The sequence below is a fragment of the Lepidochelys kempii genome, chromosome 8 (genome assembly GCF_965140265.1).
Source record: "Lepidochelys kempii isolate rLepKem1 chromosome 8, rLepKem1.hap2, whole genome shotgun sequence".
Lineage (NCBI taxonomy): Eukaryota > Metazoa > Chordata > Testudines > Cheloniidae > Lepidochelys > Lepidochelys kempii.
The window spans coordinates 92,776,656-92,798,838 of record NC_133263.1 but is presented as its reverse complement, the minus strand read 5'-3'; the positions used below and the strand labels follow the sequence as shown (position 1 = coordinate 92,798,838).

The 22,183-nt window shown below is 42.3% G+C and overlaps 1 protein-coding gene across 4 annotated transcripts in view; it reads left to right on the top strand.

Annotated features, from left to right (window-relative positions):
- FGGY (FGGY carbohydrate kinase domain containing) overlaps positions 1–22,183 on the top strand; it is a 191,948-nt gene that overhangs the window by 152,878 nt on the left and 16,887 nt on the right. For 2 of the 4 annotated variants that reach the window (XM_073357531.1, XM_073357530.1), the window contains exons 14-15: positions 585–692; positions 912–1,006. In XM_073357531.1, the coding sequence (XP_073213632.1) occupies positions 585–692; positions 912–1,006 (203 nt within the window). The remainder of the gene's footprint in view (positions 1–584; positions 693–911; positions 1,007–22,183) is intronic. The other 2 variants (XM_073357533.1, XM_073357532.1) reach the window with 1 other exon arrangement.

Below are 22,183 nucleotides of genomic sequence, written 5' to 3'. Positions count from 1 at the left end.
TCTACCTAGTTTTCCCTGGAAAAGACTGCAGAGGGTAGAGAACTAGTAGGTATCTGATATCACAGGTGCCAGGAAGGTAGATGGAAGGTGCTGTTTGTTTTTATATTTTATTATGTGGGGGGGTTAAATCGCCTGTTCAACTCACATGTCTTACAAACTGTTGGAAGAAAGAAAAGGAGTACTTGTGGCACCTTAGAGACTAACCAATTTATTTGAGCATAAGCTTTTGTGAGCTACAGCTTACTTCATCGGATGCAGTGAGCTGTAGCTCACGAAAGCTTATGCTCAAATAAATTGGTTAGTCTCTAAGGTGCCACAAGTACTCCTTTTCTTTTTGTGACTACAGACTAACACGGTTGTTACTCTGAAACCTGTTGGAAGAAAAACTCTCTGTTAGGACTCAGTCTCTTCACTGAAGAATGGGAAAACTCCCAGTTTATCACTTAGGGTCTTCCAGGAAAACAAAAGAGGGAAGAGGAGATCTGACATATTTGTGAGAGAGGAGGGAAAGAACTCAAGCATTGTTTTATTAAACACATAGTAAAGAAGCAAAAATATGACACAATCTCATTTTCCCCCTACAGGTCACCTTTTAAGCAGGGGACTGATAAAGAGGGTGTGGATGGCTGGTTTTAAAGATGCTTGCAATTGGGAAGAGGTCTGGGTTTTTGTTCTGATGTCCTCTATACTGTGTGTGTTACTATTTTACTGAAATTTTTATATAAATTCTGTATTTTGCCTAGAGCCTGGGATAGGTACTGTAGAAGTGCCATGGCTTAGCCATGTATGGGGTTTGTGTAGTTGGCTAATAGAATAAACCTCTTCCCCCCGCCCCCACTTTAATTATTTGTTCTGTCTTTAGCGCTGCACCATTTCATTCTCCCTAACAGAGGTGTCACTTTCTTGTGTAGGCAAGCCCATTGTCCTGTCCAAAGAGGTGGAGTCTGTTTTAGTTGGTGCTGCTATTCTTGGAGCTTGTGCTTCTGGAGATTTTGCTTCAGTACAGGTATGTACTAATGGAGAAACCCGAGTCCTGCTGTTTCCACTTTTCATGTGCACTTTTATATCTGGCATCACACACAGGTAATAATTAAGGTGGAATTAAAATGTAGGTTCTGCTCAGCAAGGAGGATTCCAATCTCAAATGTATTTACTGGTTCCTCGCGCCCCCCCCTCCCATTGAAGCATGCCCTACCATTGCTGTACCTGTGTTTCTCTTGTGTATTGGAGAAATTTGTCTTTTCGCTGTGAGGAGGTGAGGCAAGCACAAGACACTGCTTATAGAGTTCACCCAGGCAGTTTGGCAGATGAACAAGGAAGGTGTTCAGTAAGGCCCTGATCCTGCAATGAGCTCTAGGTGCATATAGCTCCACATGGAGTTCAATGCAGGCTCAGACCCTAAGATTGTGACCACTGCTAGTACATCCGCTCTTTCATCCCAAGTTATCACGTTCATGGTTAGCCCCGCTTCCGCTTCCTGGCACTGGGGAATCTTAAACATGGGCGACACTGTAAAACTTCCGTGCCCACGTAGGTATTGCCGTCATCCACCACAGTGACTCTAGGGTCTCCATTAAGGGTGGAATTTAGGAATGTCTGCTCCAAAAAATGCAGACTCTAGCTCCTTAACTTCATTCACTGTAGTAGATGTAGTATTAGAACTTGGATCTTTTGTAGATCGGCTGTTGGAGAGTGACATAGTCACAAACATTTAAATAGGGGTTGCCTGCTTTCATGTTGCAGTTGCACACATAGGCACTAGACTGTATATTAGAATGCATGTGCACGTACTCTCTTACCAGGACAGCCTTGGCCTGCATTTTTTAAAGCAAGCACAGAAATTGTTACATGAAATTTTGAACTGAAACTGAGCTAGCAGTCCCTTGGAATAGTGGGGCAGATCCTCAGCTGGTATAAATTGCCATCGTTCCATTGAAGTCAATACGCAGATTTACACTAGTTGAGCCTTTGGCGCGGTGTTTCAAATTTTTCCAAATGTGAAATGGAAGAGTGAAGGTTCTGCTGAATTATATGCATTACCTGGGAATAGCAGTTTCCTTTCATGAGACTTCTCTCTGTATAGTGAATCCCATTGCAGCAAATTAAGTATCTTGTTATGTAGTGTATCTGTATTGTATCATTGTGGTGCTTACAGCTAGAACTCAATCATTCTGAAAAATGCAACTGATTTCAGTAAAAGCTTCTTGTGACAGGGCTTCATATTTAATTCTTGCTATTCCATTAATCTTCTGAAGATTACCGCCTGGCCTCAAATACATGGGTGCTTAGTTTAAAGTTTAAGTTGTTGTCCACACTGATACTTGGTAAATTAATATTTCAAAACTCACAGTACTATGTTTGGTTTTGTGAATGTTAGTAAAATCGTACGCTGTGAAGTTGCTCAGACTCAGCTGCCTTTTCTCTTATGTGTTTTTTATTTTAAATATCTCTCCTCACTCTGGCATACCCAAAATGTTTCAAAAGTATAATCCATCCAAGAAAGTCAGACTAAATACCCTGTCTCACGCTACAATGCAGCATATTCCTTCAAAAAGTTTTCTCATGTAAACTGCAACCGGACCCTTTCAGCCAATTACATCACAGAACTATTATATTTGCTTCCTTGAAGGAAAAGATTGTGATGATGTGATTCAGTGGGACCTCATTCTAGAAGTTTAAGTACATACTTTTAAATTAGGAAACCACTAGTCCCTGATGGATGACCTTGGACAAGTCACTTAACCTCTCTGTGCCTCTGTTTCCCCATTTAATATAACATGCTGATACTGGCCTTCTTTGTAAAGCACTTTGAGATCTACTGATGAAAAGCACTGTATACAAGCTAATACCTAGGTAGTACTATTCAAACAGTACATTTTGAGGCAAGGCACCAGCACTTTTGGGCTGTCCCCATCAGTGTCTGTAGAATTTGAGATTAAAATTGTTGACTACCTAAATATTTGGTACCTTAATCCATTCTTAGACACCTAAATAAAAATGATCTGATTTTTCTGATGTGCTGAACACCTACATTTCCCATTAACCTCAAATGTTCAGAAATGTTTCTGAAGGTGCCGTATTGTAGTATTTGGTGCAATATATTTTGACAGCCTATCTGAGTCAGCTGTTGCATTCCTGAATCAGTCAGTGGCTCACTGCCGCATAACATTCAAAATAATACATTTGATCCTTTGATAAAGACATTGCATGATGGCACATGGCCAGCAATCAGTTGGAAACTATGCTTTTTGGCTGGAGACCTCGTCATGATCAAAATACACATGCAAAAAAGAATTAGCTTATAAAGTCAAAGATGCATGGCTCTCATTTAAACTTTAAAGGTATGATGTTCAAAACGACTTAGGCACAATTATGTTGCTAATTTACATGTGCTGTTAATGCATTTGCATGTGCAACGTGGCAATTTCACACACCAGTGGCCAATTAGACGCATATCTGGCATTCTGAGTATAAAAACAAGTGATTTGAATGAATAATCACAGTAACTATGCACAGATTTGGCCCATATAAACGGGTGGCAGGATTTAGCAGAAAAAACAAAGACAACCACATTCAGCAATGCTTTTTACCCCTCTTCAAATAAAAAAGTTTAGTATAAGAAATCAAAATAAGTAACCATAACAGAAAAAAGAATGAAGGGAAACCTCCCTGGTCTGAAGTTCAGCCCAGTCTTATGACCCCTGGCTGTGGGGCCTGACCTTCCCAAAGGCAGCCTCCCTCCAAGCAGCCACTCATATAGGGTCTGATTCAGAGCCTGTTCAAGTCAATGGCACTGTTTCCATTGACGTTAATGAGCTTTGGATCAACACCATAGCCATTCTTTATTGCCTCTGTTCATGGGAGAGGGGGAAACTGATCTGTCTCTCTAGGTATTTATATCGTGCTCATTACCATGGTATCTGAGCTTCCTGTTCACTGGGGAGCAGGTCATGCGCTTGAATCTTGTCACAGCACACAGTTATATTCCTGCAGCTTTGGAAAAATCACACCATAAGTGTTTCCACTGAATACATTTTCAGAACACACCACTGGTTAAAATAGGCTACCGGCAACATACAGTGGTACCAGTTACACAGCACCGTAGACAATTGAAATAATTAAAAGTAATTTTTAACAAGGAATCCATCTACTGACTGTACTACAATTAGAAATAAGAAGCCATGTAAAGCCCATACTCTTTGTTAAAGCCGTCATGCAAAGCTTATATCCACTACTGATATAGCCGTCATGCAAAGCTTATAGTGTTGTAATCTCATTTTCATTATATTGATCTCCTTTCTCTAGCACACTGTCTTGCGGAACTCTTCCCAACCAATACCATTCTTAGCGCTGCTCCCATAAATTATGGTTAGCTTCATTATAATGTTTGCCAATAGGAGATGTTATTATTGACTGTACTCTATTAGTGATATAGTGTAGCATCGTTCAGAGCTCTTTGTTTGTCCAGTATAACAATAAGGGAACATGTTATAAGGCCTTTGCTTGATATTTACTCAACCCTTACCTAGTCAGAACGCCCATTCATTTAAGTGGGAGTTTTGATTGGATTTGTCCCAGTAAGTGTGGCAACATTTTTAAAAGTGATTTTTGGGTGCCTTGGTTTCTGAATGCCCACCATTAGGTACCTTAAAGTGGTCTGACTTTCTGAGGTTGGGTGCTCACAATCCTCTGAAGATTAGGCCTCTCCAGTTAGTCACTCTCAAACTGGGCCATCCAAAATCACTAGTCACTTTTGAAAATCTTGGCCTCGATCTGTAGTGCTCTGCCAACCAAGGTGTGAATTGCAATGCAGAAAGTTAAAATAAAATAATAGTAATAAGCAATAGTAATTACAGTTGAACTTTGCCTATTTGTATTCATGACTGGGAGAGGCATTGGAACTTGACTCTTTGCCATCCTCTCTTGCCCACAACTTGCTCTGTGTAGATCCCCAGTCATGTGGCATACCTTCTTTACGTTCCATGAGGATGGTGCTGCAGAGACAGACCTCGCAGCCTTGGAGAGATCCTTGATCCAGGGGAGGGGGAACAAAGAAGTACAGTAGTGATATCATTTAGAACTGTGGTCTCCAGCCTTTTTACTCACAAGATCACTTCTTGAATTTAAGATCAACCCAGTACCCCGCCCCTTCCCCAAGGCCCTGCCCTGCTCACTCCATTCCTCCCTCCCTCCATCATTCACTCTCCCCACCCTCACTCATTTTCACCGCGCTAGGGCAGGGGATTGGGGTGTGGGACGGGGTGCAGGCTCTGGGCTGGGGCCGAGGGGTTTGGAGTGTTGGAGGGGGCTCTGGGCTGAGCCTGAGGCAGGGGGTTGGGGTGCAGGAGTGAGAGGTGCAAGCTCTGGGAGGGAGTTTGGGTGCAGGCATCATATGGTCACACTGCACCTAATCTATAGAATCCACTGGACATTTCATCATTTTTACTTTTTATTAGTGTCATTTGTGGTTTATAGATCCAAAATCTTTCAGGGATTGTCACAAATCGATGTAACATTCTCAACTGTGGGGTGTGCATTGGCTGAGCCTGGGGCAGGGGGTTGGGGTACAGGAGTGAGGGATGCAAGCCCTGGGAGGGATTTTGGGTGCAAGAGGTGGCTCCAGGCTGGTGCAGAGTGTTGGGGTGCAGGAGAAAGTGAGGGTGTGGGCTCTGGGGAAAAGTCTGGTGCAGGGGATTGGGGCACAGGAGGGGGTGCAGGGTCTGGGAGGGAGCTCTGGCGCAGGTCCTTCAGATGCGTTTAAAGGGGAGGGCTGGGATTCCGCTGAAAGTTGCCATCTCCAGACACATGGTGAGCCTTAAATAGCCACAGGGGTAGGGTTGTAGTACACTGATGACTAGCAGAGATCAGAGAACAAAGTTAAACACTGAATCAGCAGATTCAAGGTGGTTTTGTCAGTGGCAGGAGCTTACTGGAGGTATTAGCAGTGTTACACAAACAACTCATTGCCTCCATGCACGAGGCTGAAGTTACTACTATGACTACTCTTAGTATTCCTAATACTATTCTTGACTGATCAAAAGAGCCCGCATTGGACAGGTGTCTCACACCTCGGACTACAATGCAATCTAAGGAACACAATTTAAAATTATCGTCTAAAAGGTTATGTATTTATTGCATATTTAAGCTAATTTGGAGGACCTTAGCTTTTGAGAAGATGACAAAAATTGCAATTCCATATGAGCTGCAAGCTTTGTGGATTAAACTGGCAGGGTGGGTGCAGTTTTCAGGATTAGATGAAAGCTGTGTACTTACTGGTTTTATTGTTTGGGTGGCTTTTTTTGCCTATTTCTCTGCCTTTTTTCTTACAAAATATAATGTTTATACTCAATGTTAAATTCTAATTAAAAATACTGGACATGTCCGACCATGAAAATAAGATACATGCATAGGAATGTGAATGGATAAATAGAATGAACAACATGGTTGTAAAAATCTTCAGCTTTGGGCTGGGGGTTTGGGTGCAGTGGGGGGTACAAGGTGCAGGCTCTGGCTGGGAGGTACTTACCACAGGTGGCTCCTGGTCGGCAGCACAGCGGGCTCAGGGCTACATGCGCTGCCCATGCCTGCAAGCGCCGCCCCCACAGCACCCATTGACCCGTTCCCAGCCAATGTGAGCTACGGGGACAGTACTTGGGGAGAGGGCAGCATGCAAAGCCGCCTCACCCCCCCTCTTCTTTCCCCCAGGGGCTGCAGAGACGTGCAAGCAGCCAGCCATTTCCGGGAACAGCATGGGGCCATGGCAGGCAGGCAGCTTTTAGCTCCGGAGATCGCGATTGACCAGCCGAGGCTTCGGAATTGACCCGTCAATTGCAATCGACGGGTTGGTGACCACTGATTTAGAAAGGTCTCTAATGAACACCACTCGTAGTATTGGGTGATGAATTATCTGTATATCAATATATTTTACCCACAAGCCTGTTTAAATGAATGGGAATCTCTCAGTTGACCTTCCTGGGGTTTTGATCAGACCCATTGTTTATATTTACTGCAACAATAATGGTTTCTTACCTGAAGAAGTCATACTGTAACCCTAAGCATGTTTCTTCTCACAAGGCACTAAGCATCAATTTATCGCCTTACTTTCTTCTCTCTTATATAACAATACTCTAATTGCTCTTTAAGGAGTATAATACATAGTTTTTTCCCGAAGCAGTCAGATTCCAACTTCTAAATCTTTCAGATTTTTGCTCTTGATAGAATATTCCAAATAAAGTATCCAAATCCTTATCTTTCAGTCAAGAGAAAGTCAAAAGGCATGCATTAGTGACTCATGGATTAAAGGGGATTTCTTTTAAAGTATCATATTCCCCTTTTATTCATTATCTTTATTGACCACATCTGTACTAACAACTGAGTTCTCAGTATCCTGCACATCTTGCAAAGAAATGTTTGAAATGAAGGTTACTGCAAAATTTGTAACAGTCTATGTTACAATCTAATTTGCCAGATTCCAGTGCGGGTTTAAAAGCCCAAGCCTTTATTCAAAACTACAATTTCATCTTTAGATAATTCTACCAAGAAAAGATTTATAACATCCATCTCTGGTGCCTGGTCACCATATGTTGTTCCATCAAAGAAAGTTGAGTTCCTTATTTTCCTCTTCATGTGTCCCCTCTGCGTTTTTTCTCCTATGTGGTAAAGAGGAATTAAAACAATTGGTCTACCCAATAAAAGAATGCTCAGGGTGATCAGAATAATCTCCCATTTCATCCTTGATTATTTAGTCTCCAGAATCTCCTGAGGGAAAAAACCTTCTGTTTTCCTTTTTGCTATTTAGTTTTGTCTTTTAATTTGCCCCGGCCATACACTGTTTTCTTTTAGCTGGTTAGTTGTGTCTCTTTAATGTTTCTGTAGCTATAAGCTATAAAACAGCCCACCTGGCTCAGCACTGACATACGGGAGACAATCTGTGGCGGTTCGTTGCCATATAAAATTGCATGATGTGAAGGATTTTTGAAATGTAGATGCCAGTGAAGGAAGTAGCCTTAGCATTGCTGACCAAGATGGGTCAATTTAGAGTCTTTATCTATTGAGCACCAGGATCCTGGTTCACTGTCTATGCACATTTCTTTGTGATCGTTTCTATGATCGTTTCCAGTTTACATCAACAACTCCTCCTAGGTAAAAGTGTTCAATAAATATATGTCAAAGTTTCAAATATATTGTTACTCAGCTTCAGTTGTATGTAAGTAAAAATTGGAAGTGGGTGTGGGGGCTGTTTGATTGGGCAATTGTCCAGTTATTTCTTCAGGATAGCCTACTCATTCAGACATAGCACATACAGTCAGGAACAGGATTATTGACCTGTAAAAACCAGAAATCCCACTGATCATTCCTTAATTGCACATTAAAGCAATTAATAAAATTACCTTTAGGAAACTTAATTACCAGTTTTCGTTTGGACCTGGCAAATTAAAGTGGGATCTTCTCCATGAGGAAAAGATTAAAGAAAAGAAACTTTATACAGAGCAATGCAATGTGTTTGACCAGTAATTTTCTGTAACCAGTGGAGTCATTTTGACATAAATATTGAGGGGGCGATAAAGGTTTGGTTTGGGCTTGATCTCCACAGACCCATGTTGAACATTTATACCATTGTAACTCTCAGGAGTGCTTGGAAAGCATCTAGCACATAGTGAGAGTGACTGCAAAGAAATAATAAGATATAAATATCACAGCAAGTTTGACCAGTGGGTTACATGTGCATCTACACATGTGGGTGTATGACCGTGTGTGTGTGTGTGTGTGTGTCTCTCTCTCTCTCCCTGTATTTCTCTCTTGCTTTGTATCTCCGTCTCTCCTCCACCCAGTATTCTGTGTGCCCCACTTCCTCTGTGTCCTCAACCCCTTGGAGCCAGACTCCCCCAATAAGTTAAGTGTCCCCCCTCCCAGTAGTACATTGCTCCCCACTTTGGAAAGAGGACATTGGGTGTCCTGAACCTGCTCCAAGTCTGTGGGGAGGGGAATGTGCTTCCCGCTTCCTCTGAGTTGGGCTACTAGAGTGAATCTGGACTCTTGCTTCTAGCTCCTCCTGCAGACTGAGTCTGATGTTGCCTCTGTCCAGTAGATGGTGCTCCGAGCTCTCATCTCTACTTATCAGCTACTGGGCGTCCCCACAGAAGAGGAAGCATTGAGCCTGCTGCCCCACAGCAGCACTTTCGGATCTGGAAATGGCCTGCACTTCCCTCCCCCCTTCACCTCTCCTCCACCGCACACTCAAATTTGAGGGAGAAAGTCCCCTGCTCATTTCCCCTCATAGTTATGCTTACATCTGCAATCCATTTTTTGTGTGTGCCTGACAGAGATCATTTGCCCCCCACTTCTCAACCTCACATTCTGTTTGATCCAGTAGTGAGATCATAGTTTAGTATTTGACATCTGTGTGTTGCCATGGAAATGACTGTGATGTCTGCAGTTCAATTATGAGACAGATATGGGCAGAAATCTTTGATTTGTATGAAAGGAACCAAAAAAACCCCAACCCATTAACAACACATGAAAAGTGAATAGATTTCATTTTTAACTAGGATGTATGTGAGATTTTCCAGGTATGAAAATAATGTCTGAAATCATTGGGAATTTCCCCCCCTCTATTGCCTATGAGAGCTAAGGAGAAAGACAACTAGATACTGTAGTGACTGGCACTGTGTAATTAACTAAGATGGATTGGTTGCCTCATTTAAACAGCCAGTGTAATTGAGCAGCTGAACTACCTGTTGACGTCAGTTGAACATCCCCTGAAGCAGCACCATTAGCCATATGGACATAGGGCATCCTGACATTCCTTTAAAAATGATGGACATGTGAGTAAAGTCCATAAGTATTAAAGGGATGTGCTTCATGCTAGGGTTTGAAATGATGATGACATGTTTGAAATGATTAGTTTACAACTCCCAGTTACAAGAACTTTAAATTCTTTTATTTATGCACTGCTTGGATCTTCTAAATATAGTGGAATCATGTAACATGTATTGTAAGAGTACCAGTGATTATTACCTGGACTTGGGAGGTTCATACTGGTTCACCCAGAAAGGACCATAGCTACAGATCATGTTGTTTGAGTTTTTGGACCAGATCTTCAGCTGGTATAATTTGGCATAGCTCTGGTTTTTTTCAGTATAGCTACACTGATTTACACCAGCTGAAGATCTGATCCTATATTTCTCTTCCAACCATTGCCAGTTAGGTGAAGGACTGATGTGAGAAGAAATCTGTATCTGCGACTATGTCTTTAATGAGAGAAACCAGAGGAAAATTGGGGAGCAATCATTCTTTCCTTTAGAAACGTTAATAACTGGGTAGACAAAATCATCAGAGGAAATAAAATTACTTCTCCTTGTTGTCAGGCAAGTCTCCTTTCCTCATCTCATTAAAAATGAAAAGCACTCTTGTTTTTAAGCAGGGTAAATTAGTAATTAAGTGCTCTAATCAACTTGTGTAAACAGAGTATGGAAACAGAGAAGCAAATTAATCATTTTTTGGCTTGCTTTTACCCTATTAATGTACCTTTTACTAAGGGTCTTCCTGTGGTGTCGGGATGTTTTTTATTCTCTACTCCTTTAATCAAAGCATTTTTGATAGGCAAAAGAAGGCTCAGGTGGCTATTCTGAGACACTAAGAAGTACAGGAGGAAATGGGCTTGGGTGGTCTGATCTTGTGGTTTTGTTCTTCAACAACTCCAAAGGATTTGCGATAAATTCTTATGCTTGAAATTTGAGTTCACAGTTCAGTGAAGATCATCTGATGTGGTTCCTGGACAGGGGCAGGTGATTGCTTTTTCTTAAAGGGTCTGCTTCTGATTTGTATTACTTACGTAAATTTAGTTCTTGTGAAAGATGCCTCCCCACAAGTGGAAGTCATCCATTTATCCACAGGACCGATATCGTATAGGAAAAATTAGTTCAAGTTTCAGTATGCAAATTATGTACCCTTCACTGGGTGTACCGTGTTAGAGGAGAAAACACTTGAATTTCCATAACGCATTCAATTTTTAACCTCTCTGCTTTGACTGCCAACAAAGATAGTATGTAGAGTCATGGATAGTTTATGATGAGGACTCTTCCACCCACTTGGTACCACACAAGATTTTGATTCAAAAGCTAGAATTGTATAAAATTAACATGGCACACATTAAATAGATTAAAAACTGGCTAACTGCTAGATCTCAAAAAGTAACTGCACGTGGGGAATTTGTCATTGAGGTGTGTGTTTCCAGTGGAGTCCTGCAGGAATCGGTTCTTAGCCTAGGCTAATAAAGTATCAGATGGTAACAAATGGTAGTAACCGTTTGCCAGGACCGGATCCAAAGCAATGACTTAGTGATGAAAGGGTTTGTATCCTGTTACCAGTTTCTTAGTCCCCATTTCTGAAATGAAAATGAATCTCTGCCTATGCGAAAATCCATTGCGCATAAAGAAGTTAGCTGTAGTATGTGTTCCCTTTGGCGTGTATGAAACCACCAAAAGACTGGCCATGGCTCCAGCCTTTGTACGTACCAAATTTCTTTAGAGAAATAAAGATGAGGGAGAAAAATTAAAAGGCAAAGATTTGATGGCCTCCGTCCAGTTCCTTGTGGACTGATGTTGGTTCACATTGAATATATTGGCACCCCATCAGCACTCTCAGCAGGGAGGACGAGGACTGAATGGAGACACAACTACTCTCTCCCCCCTAAAGATGATCACTCTAGATTAAGACTGAGGCACACAGGTGTGGGGAGCTTGCTGTACCACTTAATAGAGGGATTGAGTTTTCCGTCAGCCCGGTACTTTTCATGAGCATTGAATTCACTTTTTTAAAACCGCACTAGGTCTGCAGAAGCGTTCTCTTTTTATTTTAAGTGACATGTATGTTTACATATGGTTGAATCGCATCCCCTGATGGTAGTTTAATCCAGGGGAACCATCACCCCCACCATTTAAAGATCCAAACACTTGGGATGTGGCAGTCAACAATAACCGGCATGTTTTCATGAAAGCCCGAAGATCAGTAGCCTCCTACGCTATTACTGTTTATTGATATGTGATACCGGTTGACACCTTCTTGCTTGATGAGAGCTTGCTTTGCTCACTTTAATATTTTCACGTTGCCATGCTGCGGAAATTCACTGATACAAAAATCCCCTCAGAGTCCCCACAATCATTATATAACAAGCAGAGCACTCATCGTTTGCTAGGCTTGGCATCATCATCTGGCCTACACATCTTTACTTTAGAGCTGAATATTGAAAGAAAACTATCTAAGAACCCCACCACTCTTAAATATTTCCAGCCATGCTGTGTCTCATGTTATATGCTGTCATCTGTTTGATGTATTATCAGATCAGTACATGTTGAACAGTCATGTTTCATTCATTGTCACGTTAGAAGATTTGTAGTAATTTCATATCACTAGAAATTGTTACAGGTAAAAACTTGTTTTAGAGAATGTCAGAGATTGTTCCTAACTATTAAAGTGACAGATGATCCTGGACTGCAATACAGGGCTAGATTTCCAACGAGTGTAAATCACCATAGCTCTATTGATTTCATTAGAGTGACACCAGTTTACATCAGAGCCTTGATCTATCCAAACACTTAAGCACATGCTTAACTTTAAGTGTGCAAAAGTCCCATTAAAGACAGTGGGACTACCCACATGCTAAATTAGTGCTTTGCTGGATCAGGGCTCAGCTGAAGATCTGGCCCCTAATTCACTTGTAGATGATACATCTTGAAGTGATGAGGATTATTATGGCTTCTGCTGTTGGCTCACAATAATACCCATTCAACAAGCTGTGGTGGGATATGATAGGTGATAGGATACAAAGGTATAGCATTTCTTTATTATTGTTGCTATCCAGAAATTAAGTGCACTCTGTTTTAAATGTCATCCAGCATGAGATTGGGATTCAAATTTGTAATTTCTCTGTAGTTATGTAATAGACAAAGAAAGCCAGATCCTCAGATGGTATAAATTGGTGTAACACCATTGACTGCCATGGAGTCATGCCGATATACAATGTCTGGGTGTCTGGCCCAGAATTCTCACAGCTGGAGGCCACTGTCTTAGCCATACTTAAAAATATGGCCATACTATGTTCTTCAAAGTAAATGATTAATAAAATACCACACTCATAAAATGAAATGAAACATTATGTTCTATTTAGATGTCAGTGAAAGGATATGTGTTACCGTTTGTTGGGAAATCAGCTTGACTTATCTGTTTATTATCTGTCTGAGAGCAGTGATAAAGATTTTATTACTTATCACTTACATTTATGAGAGCGAATTGAAAAGGCAGTTAATTCCTTCAGGAACACTAAAATGATCCAAGAAACCTACTCTTTTATTGTGTCTTCATGTAGAAGATGTGGCCAGTTAGAGAGGGCCAAATCCTTAGCTGGTATAAATCAATTGACTTCAATTGAGCTCTGCCATTTTACACTCACTCAAGATTTGGCCCACAGTATTTTGAGAACTTTAATATTCTCTTCATGGACCTTATCCAAAGCTCATTGCAGGCAATGGAAAGATTCCCATTACCTTTAGTGGTCTTTTGAGCAGGCCCTTTCATAGATAGATACTCTCAGAAGGAACCTTTGGTAAACATGTAACAACTCTGTTGTCAGTAGGTTTGATATCTATGTTTGTGATCCTGGTGATCTATAGTAAGAAACTGTGATTTTCCACCTAATAACTTTTAGAAACCTCCTATCAGCTGACACCTTGGCATAGAATACAATTTGTGTTGGATCAACCAAGTGAGATTATTTATGTCATCTGTCAGCAAGTCTGAGAGGTGGGAAGCAGGAGGAAATACACTGGTTAGAAGAGTTTAGTCTCCACTGCTGGGTCTTTTCATGACAAACCAAAGGTCTGACTGTCCAGTGTAGAGTTCAAATGGGACATATACAGCCAACTGGTAAAAAAATGGATACATGCGGAAAAGTATATTAAATCAGTCAGGAAGATCCCATGCTGGAGTAAATCGATTTTTTGTAAGCAGGTTAAGATTCAATACCAGCTTTTACAATAAATTGTGCAATAATAGGGCTACCTTATGCTTATTATAACCCATGGCAGTGTTTTCTCTTGATATATTTGTAAGGAAACTGTAAATGTGCCTTTATAGCTTTGAGATAGCTATACATTTTAAGAACTATCTATCTCCCTCCTACTTTGGGACCTAATTCTACACACAGATACACAGGTGCAACCCCACTGAAGTCATGTGGTCCTTGGACCGACTCTTTGGGCTATGTAGGAAAAAAGTGTAATGATAACATTTTTAGGGAAAGATGAATATGTGGGAGAACTATAGATTCTTTATAGCTGTAATAGCCAGTGGTGTCCTTTTCAGCGTGTGCCTTGCTTAATGATGTACAGGATGTCAGACAAATTAAGTCTCCCTGCCCTCGCCTCTTCCATAGCCAAGCAGAACAACCTTCAAGCTATGCACTAGAGAACTGAAACTCAATCAGGCCACATTGTGAGATTAATTTTCCATCTGGGATTTGAACTCTTGCTGTGTCAGTACAGAGGATCAGACTGTTCTGTGAGGAAGCACAGGCATGTGAAGTCACAGTGCTAGCTGTCTGAAATGCCTGGGGGTTTTAAAATGCATTTCTCAAAGGACATTCTGATTACTTAGTCTGGGGATTTGACACCAGTGGTTTGAAACACCAGGACATGCTTTCATCACCCTAGATCTTAAGAAGTATTGCTACCTCGCATGTACGTCTTTTGGCTTTTGTCCCGAAGGTAACTATAGAATTTAATTTTATGGGAACAAGGATAATTCTGCCATATCTGGCTAATTAACACAGCTCCATTCACCATGGTGCCTGGGCATTTTTTAGATTCCCTTGCATGGCTAAATATGAATGGAGACTTCTTTGTTACCTTTTATAAATAACAGAGGGAGAGTCCAAAATCGTTAACACTTTTATCACCATTTAAAAAAAGTTGATTTTATTTTGCATATTGATTTTCTTCATCCTCAGACTTCAAATGCATTTCTCCTTCTCTCCTACCTGTTGATCTACCTCTTGTATTTCACCTCCTTGGTATCTAATTGTCAGACACAGCTATGTCGTCATCACCCAAAATTCCAGGAGCGCAAAATTCCAAGTCCTTGGCTCCCTTACTGCTCTTGCATGAGTTGTTACCTATGTAATGAGCTGGCGTTGTGATGCATGGTTTGGCTTCAGAAGCAGGGCAGTGGCGGATAAAGAGAGCCTGTGTGAAACTGGCTGATGGTTTCAATTCATTTTCACATGGACAGGTAACCTTATGATGATTGGCACTACAGTAACTGGTACTGTTGTGGGGAGACTCAGCAGAAAGGCCAGTGACACAGTGGGCATCGAGACTTGGCTACTACCTTATTCCTGGGGTTGTTCCTCTAGATCAGGATTGAGACACACTGGGAGACTATTGGTAGAGAAGCTTGGACTGCCCTTAACTTGTGCAGTTCCTGATTTGTGGATAGATAGAGAATGCAAGTTGTCCTGGCACCTTTCACCAGCACTGTTTTCAGTTGAGAATGGTATGAAATTAATAATGTGTAATCCTCTTATGGGCTGCATTTATTGCAGTTATTAGCCTTCAATATATAATACATACTGACCCATCTGCGAGATGCTGAGCAATCCTGTGAGGTGATATGTGGCCTCCATTCCACATCATCCCATCTAGGATATGGGGAGGGTATCCGCTCCTCCGCGCCACCAAATAGGCAGCGGGGTGGTGAATCCCCATCTGCCTAGCAGTGGGGGTCCATTGGAGCTTCACTACCAGAGACTGTTGCCAATTGACCCCCACGGGTCAGAAAAGATGAAACAGTTCTGAGCCATATTGTCTCCTCTGGGGGATTTCTGTCGGACTGGGATGTGTGTGGGGTTGGGGGATGATGCCCATTTCCTCTGTCCTGCCCAGGCCACCTTTCTACCCCCTCCCCAGTGCATAGCTAAGCACCTAGGATATTTATAACATGTGGCTGCTGTGTCCAGCCAACTCATTTCACTCACTTTGCTCTTATTTAACCTTTCAGGACTTGTTTTCCCTGACAAGTTACTTCCTTTATGTTGGCATGAAATACTGTGTTATCTCTATTCATTTTGCATAGATTAGACATTGAACCCTGTATCTTTGGACTGGAGGGAAGCTGTGTTTGAACATCTTACAGCTGATAAATTAGTTGTGTGTTCGCCTCTGGTTTGGGAGCTGGTTCATAGCTTAGGTGAAAGAGATGAATAATTGCCTTATAGATGCTAAGTTGTTTGAAGCTCTTGTAATAAATGGGGTCTTTGGGGGATGAGCTGTTCTCACTTTTTTAATATTTTGTATAAAAGCTTTGTATGTAGAAGCAGCCCATTACTCATTATGTGCTGGTAATGGCAGTAACACAGTCTGTTTAATTTTGCAATAGTCCCACCTAGGGGGTATTTCTTGTACTGCGCTGAACAAGAGGAGGCTAAGCTAGCTCTTCTCAGTTAGCGTTCATGTTCTCTGCTTCCTTTTTTTGTCTGTGTGTCCTTGGAGGCAGAGGTTTTGGAGCAGCCAAGACTTTTCCCACAAGAGGCAAAACATTGTCAGAATTTTGGCTTTTTGGATTTGCTTCCTGGGGGTGGGGGAGGGTCATATCCTATTTCCCTCTGAAGAGAGACAGAGAGGAGGTGGAAAGAGCATACAAGAGGCATGAGACAGAAGAAGAAAGGGATGACAGAGGCTGTCCAGAATGTCCCCTTTTTCTTTTTCATGAAACGCCACTCCAGACACTAATATCTTCCCCGTGTCATCTGGCTATTTCTCTAATATACTTTTGCTTTTTAATTTTCTTCTGTCATTAAGTCTATCACCCTCCTCTCACCTTTCTTCTGTCTCATTTATCCTTTCTGTCTCCCTCCCTTTGATCCTTCTCTTCCTCTTTTCTTCTCTTCCTGGGCTGATCTATATAGGTTCTCATACTGCACTCATCATCATCAATACCTGAGTGCTTCCCAGTAGTGCATTAACCACTGTGACTAACATCTGTTCTATCATCTTGTCAGCAGAGGGAGAATTGTGTGCTGGGAAGTGTCTTGCTTTGCTTTTTGTTGTTGGTGGTGTTTTTATGATGCTATGTATTTGTTAGATGGGGTTGCCAATTTTGGTTGGATATATTCCTGGAGGTTTCATCGCATGCAATAATCTTTAATTAAAGGTCAACCTTTAATTCCTGGAGACTCCAGGACAATCCTGGATGGTTGGCAACCCTATTGTTAGATAAGGCAAGGTCAAAGAGGTGAGGTTTGTGATGGTTCTTCGTTCTTGGAGGAGTTCATTCCACAGTTTGAGACCAGCTCCTGACAAAGTTCTGTCTCCCACAAAAGCTTTACCCTTATTGCAGAAAGTTTCATTGTGCCAGAGGAACAGAATTATCCACCAAGATCTTCATCCTAGAGCTTTAGGCTGTCCTCTAGGTATCTGGGCCATGGAGCACCTTGAAAATAAGGACTGAGACACTGAACTTGATTTGATATTCTATTGGAAACCAGTATACAGAATGGAGGGCAGGTCTGATGTGCTCATGGTAGCCTATGCTACTGAGGTGACCCGCTGCAGCATTTTGTGTTAGCTGGCGTTTCCTAAGTACTGAAGGCTTTATGCCCATGTGTATCACATTGCTGAGAACTGAGAAGTGACAGAGGTGAGATTAACTGAGTCCAGCTCATCAACCATCAGGGTGGGATAAAGTCTCCTGCACAACTGAAGATGACAGAAAGCATTCCTTGTAGATGCTGCTACATGAGCACTTAGTGTCAGTGGGGAACCCAAGAGTATTCCTAAACTGTGCGGCAACTTGGCCACTTGTGGGTGTGTGCCTCCAGCCAAAGGAGGCTGCCATGCAGCTGCAAAGTTTCAAAATGCTTTTCTTTGCCCATCAGCGTCTCCTCCGTCTTGCTCAAGTTCAACTTCAGCTTCAGCCAGTTGTTCTTGAGCTGACCTGGTCTAAGCATTGGACCGTGTTGGTGACAGAGGTGTGGTAATATGTGGTGGAGGTTAGGTAGAGCTGCATATCATCTGCATAGTGCTGGCACTTGAGTCCATGTCTTCTGATCAGTTCACCTCGCGGCTGCATGTCGATGTTGAAAAGGACTGGAGAGAGAATTGATCCCTGTGGGACTCCCTAAGTGAGAGATTTTGTGATGCAGGTGCAGTTTCCCATCATTACTTATTAGGTGCAGCTATTCAGAAAAGAGTCAAAACATCCTAGCACATTATCATGGAGCCTTGCCATCTCTCTTAGGTGAGACAACAGTATCTTATGATCAACAGTGTTGAATGCTGCAGAGAGGTCCAGAAGAATGTAAATGGATGTCTGCCCTCCTTGCATTAACAGGATGAAATCACAGATCAGTGCCATTAAAGCTGTTTCAGTTCTGTGTCCTGGCCTGAATCCAAATTGTGCCAGGTCTTGAATGTTCACTTCAGTTAGATGAGTTTGTAGTTGACCTTTGGCTATCTATTGTGTGAGCTTGCTCAGGATTAAGAGGTTTGATACTTTGTGGTAGTTTGGCTAAACCTGATGTATCTACCATGAGTTTCTTCATGGCTGGTGAGACCCCTATGTGTTGAAGTAATAAAAGAAGATTCCCTCTCTGAATGAGGCTTTGGCTGTTTCATTCAGGACTGGCACCAGTTGCTTATGACTCTCTTTCACCAGCCAGATAGGGCAAGGTTTGGAGTCACATGTCTTGGGTCAGAACTCCTTTAGGGTGTACAGAGCTTCTTGGTGAGTGAATGTACTGAACTCGGGGAATGCAGGTGGGTTGTTGGTTGGTGGGTGCAGGTAGAGTAGATCCATGCTGTTCGAGAAGGCATCCTGAATATGCAAAATAGGATGATAGTTCCTCTCAGTGTTTGGGGCTCTGCTCTGGTGCTGGTTTAGGCTTTCAGGCTTGATGAAGCTGTTTACTACCCTGGTTAGCAAATGGGGAGAATTTGACAGCCTCAATGGAGTCTGACAGGAACGGCCTCTTGGCCTGTAATACACTCTCTGGGGGAATTCACAGAATACACAGGCTTGGGGGAATTCATTATGTTTCATCCTGTCTGTATCAGCCTCTTTTTTCCACAGTTCGCCCTTGTGTATCCACTCCTCTCTATTCATGCATCACAGGGTGTCAGAAAACTATGGAGATCTGTGTGCATGATGGGAAGGAAGGGGCTGACGTACAATTATAATGATTCACCAGGTCCTCTACTCCTTATCCTGTGGGTGCAGTGCTGCTGTTCTTTAGCAGGCTTTGGACTTTGTTGGAATCCGTGAGTCTTCATGGTTGAATCAGGATCATTGGTGTTTCTTGCTGTCTGGGTCCTGGAAGATCTCGAACCATAACCCAAAACAGTATCTGTTCTCTCCCTATCTCTTGTCCTTCCCCAGGTACTCTAGCTCAACAGAGAGGGAGATGAAGGTTCCGTTTGTGGCCCCTTCATTGTACAGGCCCCATGTTAACAGGCCAGGTCTAGTCCCTGGGCTGTAGCACTTTGGTCAATGCTCATATAGACTTCTTTTTAGATGTGACATTGTTATTATGAAGCATTCACACCACAGTGCTGCTGCCTGGGTACTGTCAGGGCGCCTGGACGCTGGATTCATTACAGAGAAGAGGAGCGATTTATGTTTGCGTTGATCACAATGCTAAAATAAATTGGCTGTCCTTAATCTAATGAATGCAAGCTTGTAGAGGCCAACATTTTGTAAGCAAAATGTAGGACATTGGCTAGCAAGACCAACTGCCTGGGGTGGCTGTGAGAGCTCCAAAAAGGGCCAGTCTGCTAAAGCAAGGAGCCAGGAAAAGTAATTTATGTTAAAACAAACTTTGTCATGAGTCATTTGACTTCTTTCTCCTGCATGCACAGTTTATGTCTCAGAACTTCTAAGGCCAGAAGAACATCTGATACTCTTTAGCTTGGTTGATGTTAATTTGAGTGGATTATACAATGTACCACTCACAACCTCCCTTTAATTTGAGAGTTGTGTTTACAGGCTGTAGCTATTATTTATTTGTTGTTTTTATGATGATGGAAAGGATTCTGTTTGTGTGTGACTCAGTCGCAGCCGTGCCATCAAGTAGCTCCATGAGTAGCAGAGAGACCGGTCTGTGAGAGACCTCTACTTTATGCACCCATTATTCCTCTGAGCAGCTGAGGCAGCATCAGCCACCTTGAAAAAGGAGAACATAAAACCGAATGGAGTGAGGGAGCAGGAGAAGGAGGGAAGTTTCACGTTTGTTGATAGAACTGCTCCTCATGGGCTAAATTGTAACTTTACGCAGTGCTCTGTATATGGGGCAGCACAGAGCTGCATTTTTCCAGAGCAGAGAAGGAGTCACAATTCCTACCCACTTACTCTAAGGGAGGAGGAAGTTACTTCACCCTGTTCCAGGCAGCAGCACTCGGCCAGCTGCTTTGGTCAGTAACTGTGGGTGTGGCTAGGGCTCCTTCCACTCCCTGGTCCTCTCCATCCCCTCCCTACCCACCCTACTTGCAGAGGGGAATATCAGGCTAGCAGCTTCTATATCCCCCATGGAGCTGGAGTTGTAATTGCAGCAGGTCCGAGTAAGAGTGAAGGGCCTTACTCCACTGTGCCGTAGGTAGGGGCTGACACAATCCAGACCTGTATGGCTGTTGACAGGTAAGACAATTTCTGCCTATTTATATTTTCCTTTCCTTACTGTCCACCCACCTCAAAGTTGTCAGATTTTCACCAGGCACCTAAAGGTCTAACTGGGTACATGCATGTGGAAAATCTATATGGAGAAACCCAAAGGCATAATTTGCAAATCCAATTAACTACTTGTGGCCACGGGCTATAAAAATTGGAGAAGCAAAAGTGCGACTGCCTACGGTCAGAAAAAGTATCCCATTTGAAAGCATACAGAGCAAAAGGTCCAGCATTCAGCTCCATTAATAATAATAATAATAATATTATTATTAGGTAGCGCTTTTCTTCGGTAGATTTTGGTGTGCTTTACAATGGAGGTCAACCTCATGATCCCCATTTTTCAGATGGGGAAACTGAGGTACAGAGTGGTGCAGTTATTTGTCAAAGGCCACCCAGCAGGCTAGGAGTGAGACTAGAACCCTAAACTCATGAATCCTAAGCTGGTGCCCTCTCCACTAAGCCATGCTGCTGTTAGAGAGTGATTGTGTCTTAGAGCTCACTGCTAAAAGCAATCTCCCCTTAATTATGCAGCATGACTCTAGTCCTCCCCTTGTGGTTAATTCCAAGGTGCATATTTCACCTGCACATTTTATGTGGCTGCATTTGAACATTTCTGCCTAGTTTTTCCCTATCCAAATTCATAATAGTATTTTTTCAGTTTCTTCTAAACCTGTGATATTTGCCATCGTTTTGATTATAGTTTCAACAAGCAGAAAAAGTTGTTAAGGAATATACTTATTTTTGTAATGAGATTACATAAGTACAATGCAGTAGGACTTCAGGTATGGGAGAGACAATTGCATATATTTTGTAACTGTGTAGTTGATTTCTACTGAGGCCTTAGCAGTAAGAAAGCAAAGTTTTATTTTGCTTATAAATGTCTCCATTCTCACTGTAACTTCTCATCAAATATGAACAAAAATGAACACCCGAAATGGAAAGGGCCCTCTGCTCAGTCAGGCTGCATGGATGTCCCTGAGATCAGATTTGCACTTCGGCTTTAAGGAACAAAAAACCAAAATCTCTCCTGTAATGTAGTGGTTCAAAGGATTGGTAGCTTTCACTGGAATAGGATACATAGGGGTATATTTGCCTGTGTTCCTCTGACTAATAGAGAATAGCAGAATAGTAATAGGAGATAGTGCATACATACTGGACCAGGTTCTACTCCCAATTGTTGTAAAGTATGTGTACACTTACGGCAGCATGCTGAGTACAGACATATAAATATCCGTGTAGACAGGCAGGCACGCCTTAGGCAAGCAGAGTAGAGTGCCCTACCTGCCTGAACCCCTGAAGTATATACCCTATTTGGCTCTCTACAGACCTAGCACCAGGGAAAAGCTCTGGCAACAGGGAGGCAGCGGGAAAGGCTTCTGCAGCTCCCTGCTTTCTCCGCTACTGGAGCCTTTCACTGCCACATGAAGCCACACACTGCAGCGACAAGTGTGAACACAGCTTGCCTTTCACT